This window comes from Clavelina lepadiformis, chromosome 4, assembly GCF_947623445.1.
Source record: "Clavelina lepadiformis chromosome 4, kaClaLepa1.1, whole genome shotgun sequence".
Lineage (NCBI taxonomy): Eukaryota > Metazoa > Chordata > Ascidiacea > Aplousobranchia > Clavelinidae > Clavelina > Clavelina lepadiformis.
Window position 1 is genome coordinate 10930795 of NC_135243.1, and position 15776 is coordinate 10946570.

At 33.6% G+C, this 15776-nt stretch overlaps 1 protein-coding gene across 1 annotated transcript; it reads right to left on the reverse strand.

The window, feature by feature from the left end:
• Nucleotides 1-414: 414 nt before the first annotated feature.
• Nucleotides 415-13071, reverse strand: LOC143451458 (ubiquitin carboxyl-terminal hydrolase 43-like). The gene is made up of 7 exons (XM_076952030.1): nucleotides 10740-13071; nucleotides 10413-10558; nucleotides 6928-7110; nucleotides 5535-5839; nucleotides 5230-5367; nucleotides 4917-5103; nucleotides 415-4819 (listed from the first exon to the last, which is right to left on the reverse strand). Exons 1-7 carry the CDS (start codon nucleotides 12187-12189, stop codon nucleotides 4388-4390), a joined length of 2841 nt encoding a protein of 946 aa, XP_076808145.1. The 5' UTR covers nucleotides 12190-13071; the 3' UTR covers nucleotides 415-4387.
• Between the last annotated feature and the right edge of the window lie 2705 nt (nucleotides 13072-15776).

The window sequence follows — 15776 nt, forward strand, 5'->3', positions numbered from 1 at the left end:
TATATGGCATATATACGCTTAATAAAACTGAATGGTCACAAAAGTCTTTCAGGCATTTAACAGCAACGCTACTTTATGTATACTTGCACGCAAATATTTCAAACATCATAGCAAACATCCAGTTTACGATTTTGAATCTAAAACATTTTTTATTCACTGGTTGTTCCCAACATTTAAAAAAATCAAAAAAACGCATAGGCTACTTTGCTACAACTACGCTTTTAACATTGTATTTTTTTTTCTGATAGCGTTAGGTTACAAGAGAAGAGGCTGGAATACACTGGTTAATGTGTACCCAAAATATTTTATTATATTGCAATCTGACTTTTAAGGACTATGAAAAGGTTGCGATTCCTGTCTAGAGTTTTCCAAGACTTCAGTCGAATAGGTTATAATAGTATTATACACTGAAAATCTGATTAATTTCATTTTTAATGCTCTTCATCATTACTACAGACAAACACGGGAAAATACAACAATATAATTGTCCAAACAAAAGATTTAGAAACCCAATTATCAACAAGCGCATCTCCTCCTTCCATTACACGAACAATTAAAGAGAACCACCTAATTCGACCTCGTTCGTACATACTGGTTCTGAATGTCTCTGTCTCTGTGTGTGTAAACATAGCATGCAACAGTACATATATACATATATACACTGAGTGAGAGCATTAAAGAAATAGAATGCCAGCTTGAGGCGCAATGTGTTTTTATCAAAACAGTAACGGTTTAGACTTTTGCACTCGAAGATTTGACAATATAAAAGAACATTTCCGAAATATAAAGTTATTTACATTTATCGGAATGATTTAAATGCAATTCTACAGCAGTAATTGAATATTTAAAAGAGGAAAATCTTCCAGTATTTTGGGGAAACATAAAAACATATAAATATTATATTAGTAATTATAAATAATGCTTCTTAAACCATGAAAAATACTTTACGATAAAATATATTATAGTATAAAAAGAATCAACATGAATCAATCAAATATTTTAGATTTAACAGTTCCTGATATCAAAACTCCTGCATTGAATCCAATGCCTTATATTAAGTCTCCCCATACTTTAAAAACATTAGCTTATAATGCAACTGCTAAAGTATGAAGAGTCGTTAATGCATTTTCTAACTGGTTGTTGAATTATACACCATAAAATTTAAAACAACCGTTTCTCAAAATGCATGTGAGATTGTTTATTCCTCTCATGCCTCTGCTCCAAGTTCGAAGCGCACATCTTCGGGTGGCGATGGCGGGGACTATATTAATGTTTTGGGATGACATAAACCCAAGGCTTTAATTGTTCATTTAGGAGTCCTTTTGCCTGTTTACTTTTGACTCCCTTGCTTATGCTATGTCTTATTGTTTCTTTAAGTGTGCAAAACGTTCATATTCAAGTCCAAATTCTTATATTCCTAAATGTAGTCGTAATTACATCAGAAGAAATTACCATGTACCACTTCCACAAACACACTTTTCAGAAATAGATTTTCATCAGCCCAGATTTTCAGAGAGCATTTTAAAATAAAAAATAACAAAAAACTATTTCCTTTTTTCATAGCCTTATGCTATAGCTAATCAGATTAGGCTACCAATTCAACGTTACATGTGATGTGTCACAAAATATCTACTTTGTAACCACTAACAATCCGACAACACTTTACATTACAGCGATATTCAACCACAACAAGTCTATTCTCGTAACACTGTAGATGTACTACAAGTACTTGAAAAGCATGTTATTGTGGCGATAATGATGTTTTTGGTTGACATAAAGCCAAAGGCTTTAATTGTACGTTTCAAACTCCTTTTTGTCTATATACTTTTTGACTCCGTTGCTTATTGCTATCTCTTCTTGTTTCTTTAAGTCAGCACAACATTCATAAAGTCCAAATTCTTATATTTTGAAATATAGTTATCATGTCATTTCCACAAACTCACTTTTAGATACCTTTTATAAAACCAGATTTTTCAAAAGAGATTTTATCAGGATTAGCGATTAAAGCGAGATTAAACGATTAAAAGCGATTAAAGCGATTAAACCCAGATCAATTTTATTTATCCTTTTTGCTATAGCCAATCAGCTAAGGCCACACGTTCTACATATCGATCGTGTCACAGAATATCTCCTTTCTGACCAGTAACAATTTGAAAAACTATTTACATCACAAAACTAGAACACTTCTAAATTGGTAACACGTTATACCTACTCACAAGCACTTAAAAAACAGTTTACTCTACCACACGGATACGTGTCATAGTTAAACGAAACAGCTATCTATAGCCACCGAACACAACACGCGCATTTTTAAATGTCACATCGTTCTTTAGCCAGAGAACAGACAATTGCTTACTAAAACGCCAATTATCTGAATTATTACAATCGCCATATTAATCTACAACACGGATACGTATCCTAATGAAACTGGACAGCTATGCATAGCAACGTAACACAACACGGGCATATTTTAAACGGCACATTTTTCCTAGCCAGAGAACACAAAATTGCTTACTAAAACCCCAATTATCGGCTGTAAATTATTTCAATTTCCTATTAACATCGCCATACTCTATCCAGACTGTTCAGCATCAGGTAGAACGGAAACCTTTGTTTGGGTGAGAAATGTTTGATGTCGATTAGTACAGCTAAACGTTGAGGGCATAACTTTGATGAAGCTCACTGCCATCAAGCATTTCAACAACAAACACCGGGCTGTTGTCACTCTTCTTTAAAATACCCACTAGGCCACTACACTACTGCAAATAACATGTTCGTAAGAGCTTAACGAAGTCACATGTCAGCTAACCTTAAGGCAGCCAAAAAACAAGTTGGTTTTTCTTCTTAAACCCAAAACACACAATCATATTCTTCTTCGGAAGCTGAGCAAAATTTGGACTCTGACAATTATATTAGAGTAAAGTACTCGAGCAAATACGTTGAGTACTTGGTAATCGAGAAGTAACATTATTACTTTTATAAAATCCTGTTCTTCAGTATTTTTACCGGAATGCCGTTTTGGCATGAAACATTATACCGGAACCACGCTCCAGTTTCCTTTCATCACTGGTTACGGCCCAAACGAACGCGCTATTTTTACTTAATAGCGACGTTTGTTTAATCATTAATGGAAGCGACTGCCCCGACCGCACTCCCTTAAGCTTTCTAAAAGTGCAATTCTTTTGATTAAACTGGCTAAGATGGTCGGTAATTGCAAATTTTAGGTGCCGTCTTGCTTCTTTTTAACTACAATTCCAAGAGCAATTAAAACCAAAAACGTTTTCTGTATGACAATGGTCCTAAAGTGCTATGGTTTACGATTGGTTATTAATAAAAAATTATAAGTAATACTTATTCACAAACAGTAAATGAAACTACGTACCGATACAAAAAAAAAACGATAAAAAGTAATGACATATAATAATATAAGGTATTTTTATGTAGCATCAAACAATACTGAATTCATAATAACAGAAAATGAAAATTAGAGATTTCCCTCAGGTACTGTCTGAAACAGACACAAGATAGAAAACGTAAAAAGTGCAATTAAAATCGAAATCCAGCACTTGTGCGAATTCAAGGTCCATTTTGGTAGGTTGTGACTGGTATTCTTAGCTTTTATTACAAAAAAGCGATATGATTCATAAAGCAAGTATCAATTAGGCTATAATCTAAAACTGAAGCACAACGTGAAAAACAAGAACTACAATTGCTTATTCCGCAACTTTTCTGAGATGGCGTCCTGGGCAAATATAAGCAACTGCAACAACAAGAGCAATTAATACAAATTACAGAAACTGTGCCAAATAATGCAACATATGAACAGCAAATATTGCACAGAAAACAGGATTGAAGGATTCAATCAAGGATTGAAATTATTTGATTTAGAACCTGTCACGTAAAAACCAGGAAGGCACCGTTTAAAATAACAATTGAAGTTAAAAAGTACCATATCAGCACCTAAACGTACATAATTATTTGATGTCATACTTCTCTGCAAATACTGATAATGCAGGTATATCATCACAGTGATATAAGATGCCCAAATATTAGATGTAGTACCAAAGTTTCATATCTTCTGTTATGCACCTGCAGTTTTTAAGTGTCATTTGCATCTCAACCATAGACGAAATTACTTAAAATATTATTAAGTGACCAACAAATAAATACAAAAATTGAAGATACGAACTATAATAAAAATATCCAAAAGTCATAAAAATACTTCAGAATTTCAATAATTTTCACTGCTAATCCACAACCTAGCGTTTCATAATGTGCTGATAGTAGAGAAACAATATGCTACATTGAGAAAAACATTAATGTAATGCTTAACGTCTAAAAGTCAAATCATAGCGCAAATATAATCCAACAGTCAGCAACCACCACTTCAGACATGACTCGATTGCTGCCTTCTAGTTTTACGATTATGCCTATAGGAACGATATTGTCGACCACGAAGTACTTCCGGATTTTGCTGCTCTGATGGGAACTTCCCTATAATTGCGGAGCCTTGTCTGCGTAAACCCCTAACATAAGGACGATTGGGAGAATCAAATCCGCCATCGTCACTATCTTCATCAAGAACTTCCTTCTTGTCTTTGAGAGTTTTCTGATTTGCAGATTGTAGTTCTCTGGCAACGGCAGCTATCTTGTTACTATTGTTGTTGATGTTAATCTGCATTGCCATTGAAGAACTGATTGGAGAAGTTGTGTTGTTTTGTTTGGATTCATTTGATGGTTTTATACGCGAGTGTGAGAACGTCACATTTCGACTAACAGGATTGACTGAATGCTGATTGAGATGTTTCTGTGAGTTAAACTGTCCAAAAAATGCAACATATTTTTAAAACCTAAAAACTGCCTGCACAGGTCACGTCAGATATTAAACGAAAGTTGTTTGTAAAGAAATTTCTTACCTCAATTTTATGTTTAAATTGAGGAAGATTATAAGCCCAGTGATCTGACATAACAGAGTTAACTGATGCACCACCACATGATAAAGCAGCAGCAGATGATCTTTTTTGGTAAAACAAAATGTAAACTGCCTGAGGAGAAAGAGCATCCTCACCAATACACTCTGTATGGCTGTCATCAAACAAATACCTACAACAGAAAAGATGACAATTCTATACCATTACTGTTTACCTACCAAACCAAAATTATCAATACAACAACTCCAAGGATAAAGCCTAAAATGCTGATACAACTAGAAAGGAATCTAGAGCATACCATTTTCCATCTAATGGATTACAACAGCAGGCTGTGTAATGACCAGAGTTCAAGTTACCATAGTGATTGCATACCGCATACAAATCATACATGCAATCCACTGAACTAGACCACTGTCCAGCATATGAAGAATCTGGCCTACATAAAAGTAAAGGATTACAATATTAGGAGTTTGTGTTTGTATACACTGTATGCAGAACTAATTAAAGCTATTTCAGAAAAATTTGAGTCTTAGGTATACATTGTGATGTCAATAAAATTTTATAGTAATGATTACAAAAATTGAAAAAGCACAATTTAGAAACCTATAGAGATGCTTAGACATATTCAAGCCGGTAATTGGAAATTCAACACGGGTGGATAGTTTCGTTCTGCAGCCATTAGCCACTCGAAATCTCTTCAAATGTAGAACAAAAATATCAGGAAGTGTATACAAGCTCAGTTTCTTCACTGTTCCTTGTTGATGTTTATGACAGTGAGGACAAAGCCAGGCATCTTCTGGCCCCAATTCTTCTTCTTGTGTGTGTAAATCAAAGCATTCTTCCAGTGTGCAGGTAACTTGTTGCTGATGAAGTACACGCTGTAGGCGAACACTGTCCTGCACTTCAACCTGCAACAAATAACTATGTGATGCAAATTTCTCCACAAATATTGTTGCTTTAAATGAAACTTTGTTGTAAGCCGGTCAGTTGGTTTAAATGCATAAAGAGTGTGTAGCAAATCAGTTGCTTATAAGTTAGGTGCACTGTTGGTTGTAAGTTAAAAAGCCCTGCGAATATTTTAGTATAGTGTGTGTAAGAGCATAGTGTGTAATGCAAGTATTATGCATAGTAACATTATTGCCAACGATAAGTAGCAACTTGTATATGTCAATGAAACACTTTGATTAATCATATTTATTGCTTGAAAAAATGAAGTTGGAAAGTAATTTAACTCAAATGGAGATTTCACAGCATGAAGTTTACCATTAGCACTTCGTGAAAAATCAAATTGCACAGCACCAATCTATGGTGTTTTAAGTAATGTTCGTTATAACAGGTTATAGTTTATGATGATAATTACTTATTGAATGAACTTAAAGCATCATGTTGAATAATAGCCTTGATAGTGACCAGTAAGACTCTTTATTTTAAATCTTCAACAGATTACCAATATACTTTCAATACGTTTATTTCAATGATACAAGCTACTTTTTATCTGCTGTTTCTGGTAAAGGTATGTATGAAATCTACAATAAAGTACATTTTGAACATGAAAGACCATCTGCAAACGAAAATAAAATCGAAAATCCAGTTATGTGGTTCTTAGCATGAACTCTTTCAAATCCACCGTGCAAACCGGAGCTTTGAAATGACAAAGATCTGTCAAGTGTTAATAATCTAATTAATTAATCTATAATATCCTTCTATCGATTAGTATTTGCATGCATTTTAAAACAACACGCTTGGCTGGCCAATAGGTTTAACGAAATGCTACTGTCTAGCTACCAGCGTGAAGGGCAAACTTGACTACTTCTAAATATTCAGTGTGCACGTAATTTAGTTGCAATGTTAATAATGCATATATGTTAGACTATATCTTTTTAAAATAAATGTGTGTTTGTAACAGCAATGTATGTATCTTGCATACTGCATATTCATTTTTTATTATAAAGTTTAAGATTAATTCATATCACACACAATCGGTAAAACAAAGTACTTTTTCCTCGGGAAATTTTTCAAATATCCCAGACTTTGTATCAGTGTCCCATTCTGCAACCAACTTGATGTGCATTGGACCTCCAGCTGGAGAGTTTTCAAGTGCTCTATCCACTGTAGGTTCTCTGAGTGGCTGAGGAGTTTGTTGAGACAAATATGACTTGTTTGGCAACCCGTCCATAACCTGAGGAAATCAAATGTTTATAAACACCTTTAATATGCCAGTGGCACCAAGCTCAATCTTAGATACATACTGCAGTCTTTCAGATATACATAAATATATATATAATCGGTTACAATTTCAGTGGTACGTGTGAAGATGTTAATTCAAAATTGTTGTGTACTAACATAAATTTATAAACCAGAAGTCTTTAGCAAGTATGTCCTCAAAAGCATGGAAAAATATAAATTTAACAAAGAATTAAATGAAATATACTGGTCAGTAATAAACAAAATATTGTTGTGATGACAAGGCGACATTCTAATCCAAAACATTCAATTTAAATTTTAAGGGGTGTAAAAATTTCAACAGTATAATTTTCAGTATACACAATGTTGCAGTCTTCTTACATGCACTCTCTTCTTACCTAAATAACATTGCCAATCTATTTTCGTCCACTACAGTATATAGGTAATACTGGTATCATTGATTCAACTTATAATATATCATATACGATCTATATATATTATATTATGTATACACTGTATTTGTCTCTGGCGGTCCGTAAAATAGTAAACTATATACAAAGTTAGTGCCACTTTCACCTTCAATACTTTGGAAAAGAATGAGATGGTTATTACTACATTAAAAAAGCATTAAATCTAAAAGTGATCTTTTTGTGGGTGAAAGAAGTAATTTCATAAAACACCTGAAGTAAACTTTATGAAAACACTTTTAAAACATACTTAGTAGTGGAAAACCATTCAAAAATTACTTGAATATATAGTAGTTCTTTCTACACAGTTAAACCACTACACTTAGCGGTATTAAAAAATCCTATGAGGTGCCCACTTGTTACAACCATTGTTAAATCTCACTCCTAGCATGGTCACTCAAGGTCATGAGTAAAGTGTCTTCGAAGAAATGTTTTAATTTTTCAAAAAGCAATAATTTGCTCAATGGCGAAGGTGCAAAAACTCATATTTCCTCTTCATATTTAAGCATATTAACAACAGGGCGATTATTTTTTGACCTAAAAATTGAAAATTTTGACATTAAAAAATTTTTTTTTCACAAATTTTGACGTATGAAGAATTCAAGTAGTTAAAGTACGCATTATTGTACAAAAAGTTAAAATTTATTGTAGTAAAGAAGGGCAAAAATCTGAACACAGACCTAGCCTATTCTGAAAAGGGAAATGAGCTAATTACAAATCACTGCCAAAAAAACTCCAACTAAGACACAACAAAAACTGTTCAATACATTTGTCTAAAAACTCTAAACTAAAGATACATGATGTATCTAAAGCAAAACCGAAGCAAGAGGTGATGCACAATAAGTAGAAAATGGGCCATTTACAACAGTATAAAGTAGGCTACAAGGTGTACAATGTAAAATGACCAGTTCACCTACAGTGCAACCTCTTTGACACCACGACAATGCAGTTTTTAAACAATTTTGACTTGGTAAAAAATTTTGACTTTTTAAACAATTTTGACAATTTTTGACCTAGCGCTGTAAATTTGACAATTTTTTGACTTTTTTTGACAAGTCAAAAAATAATCACCCTAAACATAACTAAAAAAATAAAAATCCAATGAAAAATGCCAGTTTAACGTTGTGGAATATCATGCAAAAGATTTTGTGACGCTCAACTTGCAGATATCTTTTGGGGTTAACTTTTCATCATTAAATTGCTGATGCCATGAAAAAATCCATCATGTCATAAGAAGTATCTCTTTTGTCATGAACTAATATATGCATGAGCGTTGCAAGTAATATTTTTATTTTTGCGCGAGCAAAAGTGCGCAGTTGTTTTAATCTAAGTCAAATCTGCAATGACCTACGTTTTTAGTGTGATTGTTGAGAAACAAGCTTTCTTCCAATTGCTTTTTGCCATTTAGGTTATATGTCATAAGTCATAACCATAACCACAATTTTTTTAGTGAGTTTTGCTATAATCAATGATATTTTGGGTTGATCTGACATTATGCGATGCGTTGGAGATATGATACAATATAGATGACACAATAAGATGCATAATGTGCTAACTCATTGGCAAGCAACCAGTCAGGAATTCCTTCAAGTCATGACTACAGCATGCTCTCAACTTTCATCTTTTAAAGAGGAATGTTTTGCTGGTAGAAATGTTTTAATCTTTAAAATTGATAAAACATATTTCCTACATGAAGTAATCATAACAAGTTAAACCATTTTTATCAGATGATGTTTAGTGCTGATGCCGCATATGTACACATACTTGTTTCCACTTCTCTTAGTAAATTGGGTAACAAGAAAGTGTCTGGGACGAGTTTTTCTAGAAATTAAGCAAAAACTAAAGACAGTCACAATCTGACCAGTGACAAACTTTCTGTGAAAATTTGGCTTCTCTATATATATTCATGTGCCATGACCTGTCATTAGAAAGCGGTTTGACATTGACACTGTTCGGGATTGATACAAAAAATCAGAGATATGAAGACTACAGTCGAATCCGCTTAATTCGGACAACGGATAACCCGGACAACCGCTTTATTCGGCCAAAATGCTCGGGAACGGAACAAAAGTAAAAATTGAACGTAAAAAACTCCTGTTAATTCGGACAATTCTCCGCTTAATTCAGACACAGGTTCGCAATTCCATCGTTAGGTTATGACAAAATAAACAGTACTTCGTTCGTTTTAAGACAAGATTCAATTGCATTATGAGTGATTATGGTGAAACAATGATGATACATGCAGTAACAATCGACAATGAACTCATATAACGCCGTGCCAGCTTCATAGTCGCTTTTACTTCGGTACAATTGCGTCCATCTTGTAGGACAAAATTGTACAGAAAAGTTTAGCACAAAAAGTGAAATTGCTCACTAAAGTAAACGAAGACGTTTTATGCGATCAGTGCCAGTTACTGCAGTATAGCGCAGCTGCAATTCATTTATTATGCAACACTACAGTATTTTAAATGCGTTTTTTGCCTTTATGGCTATGCATGACCATGAAACGAACAATTGATTTTCCGCTTAATTCGGACAAAGCTGTTTCTCCGCTTAATTCGGCCAAAAGTGAGCGGAACCAAAGTGTCCGAATTAAGCGGAGTCGACTGTATATGGAAAAGATAGTGTTTACTGTTTAATAGATCAACAGCGACAGCTTTCATCTGCATTTATAAAAGCTGAAGTGGTAACTACGTGCAACCACCAATATTAATATGTCTCACTCATTTTGTAATTGTGCTGCACAAGTAGGTTACAAGTTCTGTACTTTTGCATCTTGGCTTTAAGCCAATACATTTTCTTATCCAACTCATGAAAACTTTTAAATCACCTGAAGTCGAAATAAATTGCCAAGACGTTCATGCTTAACACCATTTTTTAAATGATCACTCATCTGGCTTAAAATTATAGACTGCAGTTCGGATTGAAGAACATCTCGAGATGTACGAAACACAAGAGGGCGTCCAAATCGCTTACCTGAAATAACAATTTTTTATCCACAACCTTGTCACATATAATTCATATTTTAGCAACTACTAGTGGTATTTCAATAATGCTTTCCAACATTTTTATAAGTTTGAATTCGTTCAAAATTCAAAACAAACAAAAACGTACTGATCATCCAAACAAATTATGCGTATCAAGCTTATTTAATTACCTTGTTCTTTAATTCCTTGTTTGTTAATGAGAATCACAACAACACTTTCAACATTGGCCAAAGTGTTATTCCCAGTAGTCCCGTCCTTCCCTTGCTTGCTGCTAAATGTACCACGCCGTTTTTGTTTACTTGTAAAATTTCTTGGCAAAGTTCCTGCAGTCATTTTAGCAATCGCTGGCATTTCAAACGCATAAAGGGACATACTTGAGGCAGTTGTGGTAGCATTGGACATTGGAATGTCAGATATTGATTTGTCATCTCCATATGATTGATGAAAACCATCATGGTGTAACTCAACAAATGCCAGCAAACGTGAATGTATTCCACACTCTGCAGCAATGCCTTGTCGTAAGTGATTTATTTTGCCCTCAATTTCAACCGTTACACCAACTTTTAATGTTCTACCAGCAAAACTTTTTCTACTAGAGCTGCTTCTTCTTTTATTTGGCAAGTAGACCACATTAACATAAATTGGCCTAGTGGTGCGTTGCCTGATAGGTAAGGAAACACAGAGAAAAGGGTCTGTAGTGTCACTTTGCTTTTTGCAATTAGGACAAGACAAACTTGATCGATAATGGCCTTGAAACACTTTCTGAATAAAACTGTTTGGTTGAAGGTCAAGGTTAGATTTTGCTTTAGACGCATTCTCCATGTTATCACCTTGGTTTTTGTTGTTCTCAACAGAAAGTTTGCGGCTTTTTCTAAACGACTGTTTTCTGCTGAAAGTTCTTTTCTTCACTGGCATCTGGTTGAGATCTTCATGCAGTTTATCAAACAACCAAAGAAGAAATTCTTGTGAATCATGTTGTATTGTTCCTTTGTACTGAGATGCATACTTCCCTATAGTATCTTTTAAAGATTTTGTCATTTCGGAAGAGCAGCTTCCAGTCCACAAACTTTTTATTACAGCTGCAAGCTGTTCAGCAACTTCACCTTTGGTTCCATATTTCTTACTCCTGTCTTTTCTGCAACTTTTCAAATCTGTTTTGTACTGGCCCATCACAAAATATTCCGCTAAGAAGTCTGTGTTACTCAAACACTGAGTAACTGAATTCATAAAACAGGTATTCCCATGGTTAGTCAAACCAAACACTCCTGGCATGACAGTTAACAAACCAATATCTGCCCCAGACCCATTCACTAAGCCATTGGCTGATCTTACTTTGGACTGCATGACACTTAATGATGTGCTATTTGAAGTATGTAGTGAACTGCTTCTACTTACTACAACAGTATTGCTCCCATTTGCATGACCATTTTGATGCATGTTAGCATCAAAACCTGCCTCTATAGCGTCCTTGTCAGTTTCATTACTGACGTCAGCCCCATTTTCAGCAGGTGCAGTTTTACGCCACACAAAACGTTTGACCATGTGCAGTGCAATAAAATTTCCAAAGCTTTTAAACGCAGACTTTTTTCGTTTTCCTTTGTCTTTGGCTGACAAAACCATGTTGGGTTTGTGCTTCAAAGGCCTATCCTATAACCTTAAACTGCAGAAAACTTTTCCAATTAAAAAAACATCAGTTTTTTAAAATCAAATCTTAGTAAACTGACCACATGCAAAGCTTAAATCTAGTAATAAAATCTGCTTAATAAATTCTACTTGGTTTAAGCTAATTTTTGGAATAATCTGTCTGGAAAATACAGATGAAATCAATATTTCACATATTCAATTACCAAGCTTTTTGTTAGTATAATATAACTGATATAATGATGTGATTATCTGTGTCTAGTTTAAATAGTATGAAGTACTACAAAGGAAAGCAGTAACTAGGTTACTACTCATCTCCAATTATTGTGTTACAGTACATTTTAATCAATACGTTAATTTGCAAAAAAGAGATGTGTTCAACATATTATTTTTAAACTTTTATTTGATGTCAATCAATTAAAATTAAATTCAAAAAAAATTAGGACATTTTGAAATTACTTTATGCTATTATTCAGTTTCAAAGAGACATTTTGGATCAAAATAATTTAAAGTCAGAATTACTTATCTCTAAAATGGCTTTTGCCAAGAAACTGTGCAAAGTATTTGTGTTTAATAACAAATGACCCTGGAATAATATATAATACATACTCAATATTTTGCATATTTTCCAAGGACAAAAATGTGGTGCCTTTCAAAGTAGTATAATGCTCTGTAATTATATAAGTCATCATTACAGAAAGCTTTTGTTGACGTAAAATCTCAAAATGAGTAATCGACTTTATTGACCTAACAAGAGTTTGACTAGCCATATATATTGGCGTATACGACACCTGTTTTTAACAAATATATCAGGCCAAAATAAGAGTGGGATTGTAAAAACTTGTCTTTATTATCTAGAAGACACTAAAATGAAATTAAAGATTTACAACAGTACTAAATTAGCAGACCATCAAAAGCAAAGTAAGGCAGATGAAAAAAGACTGGGTGTCATAAGTCGTACGTTGAAACATGGTAATCTGGTTCGTATTTATCATCTTAATTGTAATACTGCTGTGTGTGAGCACAATTTAATTAACTTTCGAATTTGCACCACTGTCTACAGTTGATTGACGTGTGGTCAATTCAAATTCCAAGGTTCAATTTCTTTGTTGACCGCATACTTTCTGGTATGGTATCATTGTGAATACTAAATACCTGACATTTATAGCCAACGTTTCTTAATTTTCATAACCTGCCAGCAATTAAAAAAATATGAGTAAAATAACAAATTAGACATATCTCGAGCATTTTCTTTTTGCAACCACTGTCAAATACAGTCATTTCCCATAGTAAGGAACCTTCTACGAAGTACTAAGAAAAGGGAACATCAACGCACATAATTTGGATGACGTGCAAGTTGGTAAAAAGTTGGCTTCTCGATAATACAAAATGTTTTTCACAGGAGAAACAACGTAAAGAAGGGCTTATATGCCGGTATATACGGTAAACGATTGCAAAGACCGGATTTGGCGCTTGGGGAGACGGTCATCACTAACCAATTACGAGGAATTCCTATTCTTGCACTGAAGCAGTTGAAACAAAACATCTATTCAATTTTTGTGGCAATCTACCAATCGTATGTAGTATTATTATGAGCATTTTTTACATGTTGTCTTTGAGCGAGTTTAGATTTTCGTTTTGCTAACATGCTTACTTTTCATTTCAAAAATTAAAAAAGGAAAGCAAGTTTATGCATCTGTCTGGGCACAAAAATTCGACTCGTATTAATAAATGATGCAGGTTAACACGTTTCGAAGCAATTTGCAGTATTTTACTGTAACATCACTCAGTATTGAAATCAAATTGCTTTCTAAAGAGATAGATTAAAAATTGGGAATTCATATATAGGCTTAAACAGCAACTTACAATAATTACTTCCAACTTACAATAGGTTATCGTATCGTGGGATACTCATTTATGCGCATGTTGTTGATGGCACACAATAGGACAATTTTAACACTAGTGTACTTGCCAAATGCGGCTTGAGTAACATGCGTCATGCTAACGTATCCTTTGAAAGATGTTTTTCCATTTTTTTATGGCATTATACTGTATTGCTACTTTACAATGTTAGGCCTAGGCTAGGCCCTATATCGTTGTTTTTTATGTTGGCCGTATAACTACATGTGTTTCATAAGAACAGTATAATGTTTATAACAGTTTCTTCTGAATTATTTTTCGAAATTTAATCAATATCTTTCTTCTCCACCTATGATGTAGGATTATAGGCTATACTCGGCATAGTAGCTTCTGTGCTAGATCCGTAGCTTTTATCATTGGCTACACTAGGCTATAAACAGTAGTATGGAATATTTCACCTGAGTCAATCTAGCAAACACTTTCTGGCAGACACTGTCTGCTGGTTTCACAAAATCAAGCGAGAAGACATTTTTTTAGAAGAGCACCATGAAGTTAAATTTTGACTGCCGGTGGGGAACGATGTTCAGAATCGCGGTCAATAAGCGATTGTGTGTTCTCTAGCTAGGAATGTGTATATTATTAAGAAAGTAGTACTGTCTTTTGTTAATCATGTCATTCAAACCTTTATAATTCCTAAACCGACATACTTTACCCAATTTACTAGTGTTGTAAGAAGCGTCATATACCCAGAGTGTACGATTTGATTGAATATGTTGAATATGTTGAATATGTTCAATCGATTGTTGAACGATTGTTGATTATTGTTCGATTGAATATGTTGGATGTTTAGTCGTTACAATGAAATACTAATGGATACGTATCTTGTATGTATAACGGTGTCTTTCTCTGATTGCCTGAACATAGCGATATAAAAACTGAGTCTTCGTTCAAATCGTTTTTTCCTCTGTTCTTCATTCAATTCAAATCGTTAGCACTACTCGGATTATAAATGGTATAGGAAATTGCTGCTAATGTAATTTAAAGGCAACTACATTGGAAATACAATTCGGACTTTATGAACCAAGCTTTGCTGACCTTTTTATATTAAACATATTTTATTTTTTAAGTTATTTTTAGGCTTAAGGAATTATTATTTATAATTACTGGTATAATTGATAATATCATCTCTATATGCTTTACTATTTCCTCCAACTACTGGAAATTTTTTATTTTTAAATATTCCGTTTCCATTTTACAATTATCTCTAAACCATTCTGATACTTTATATTGATAATTTTGATTGTTTTACATACATAAATGATCGATTTGGATAATTTAGAAATATGATTTCCTTTGCATTTTCTTTGTCATCTAATACTTTTTATGTATTTGTTAATGTTTCATACGTTAATCCACTGTGTTTTAAATGGAGATGGATATTTCAAAATGACTGTTGCTGATGATTGGAATTGTATTTGTGTTCAAAATTTCATTTGGTAATGTTTCCATGACTTACTCAATGAAAATGAATAACAATGAAAAATATGATAATAATAGATTAGAAAACCTACGCGTATTAACAAACACAGGTGATGAGAAAAGTGAATCAAATGAAATTACAATAAAAAATTTTGGAAATTCATGTATATTACTTTAAGAAATACTATCCTAATATTATAAATATCATAAAAGTCACGTGACCTAAA

Bases quoted from the DNA above. Each gene is read 5' to 3' on its own strand.
- LOC143451458 (XM_076952030.1), bottom strand. From the start codon at position 12,189: ATGGTTTTGTCAGCCAAAGACAAAGGAAAACGAAAAAAGTCTGCGTTT. The intron at 5,840-6,927 runs GTACTTTGTTTT...TATTTGTTGCAG, and splicing joins AAAAATTTCCCGAGGAAAAA to GTTGAAGTGCAGGACAGTGT. The intron at 5,104-5,229 runs GTATGCTCTAGA...TTTCTGTTGTAG, and splicing joins AATCCATTAGATGGAAAATG to GTATTTGTTTGATGACAGCC.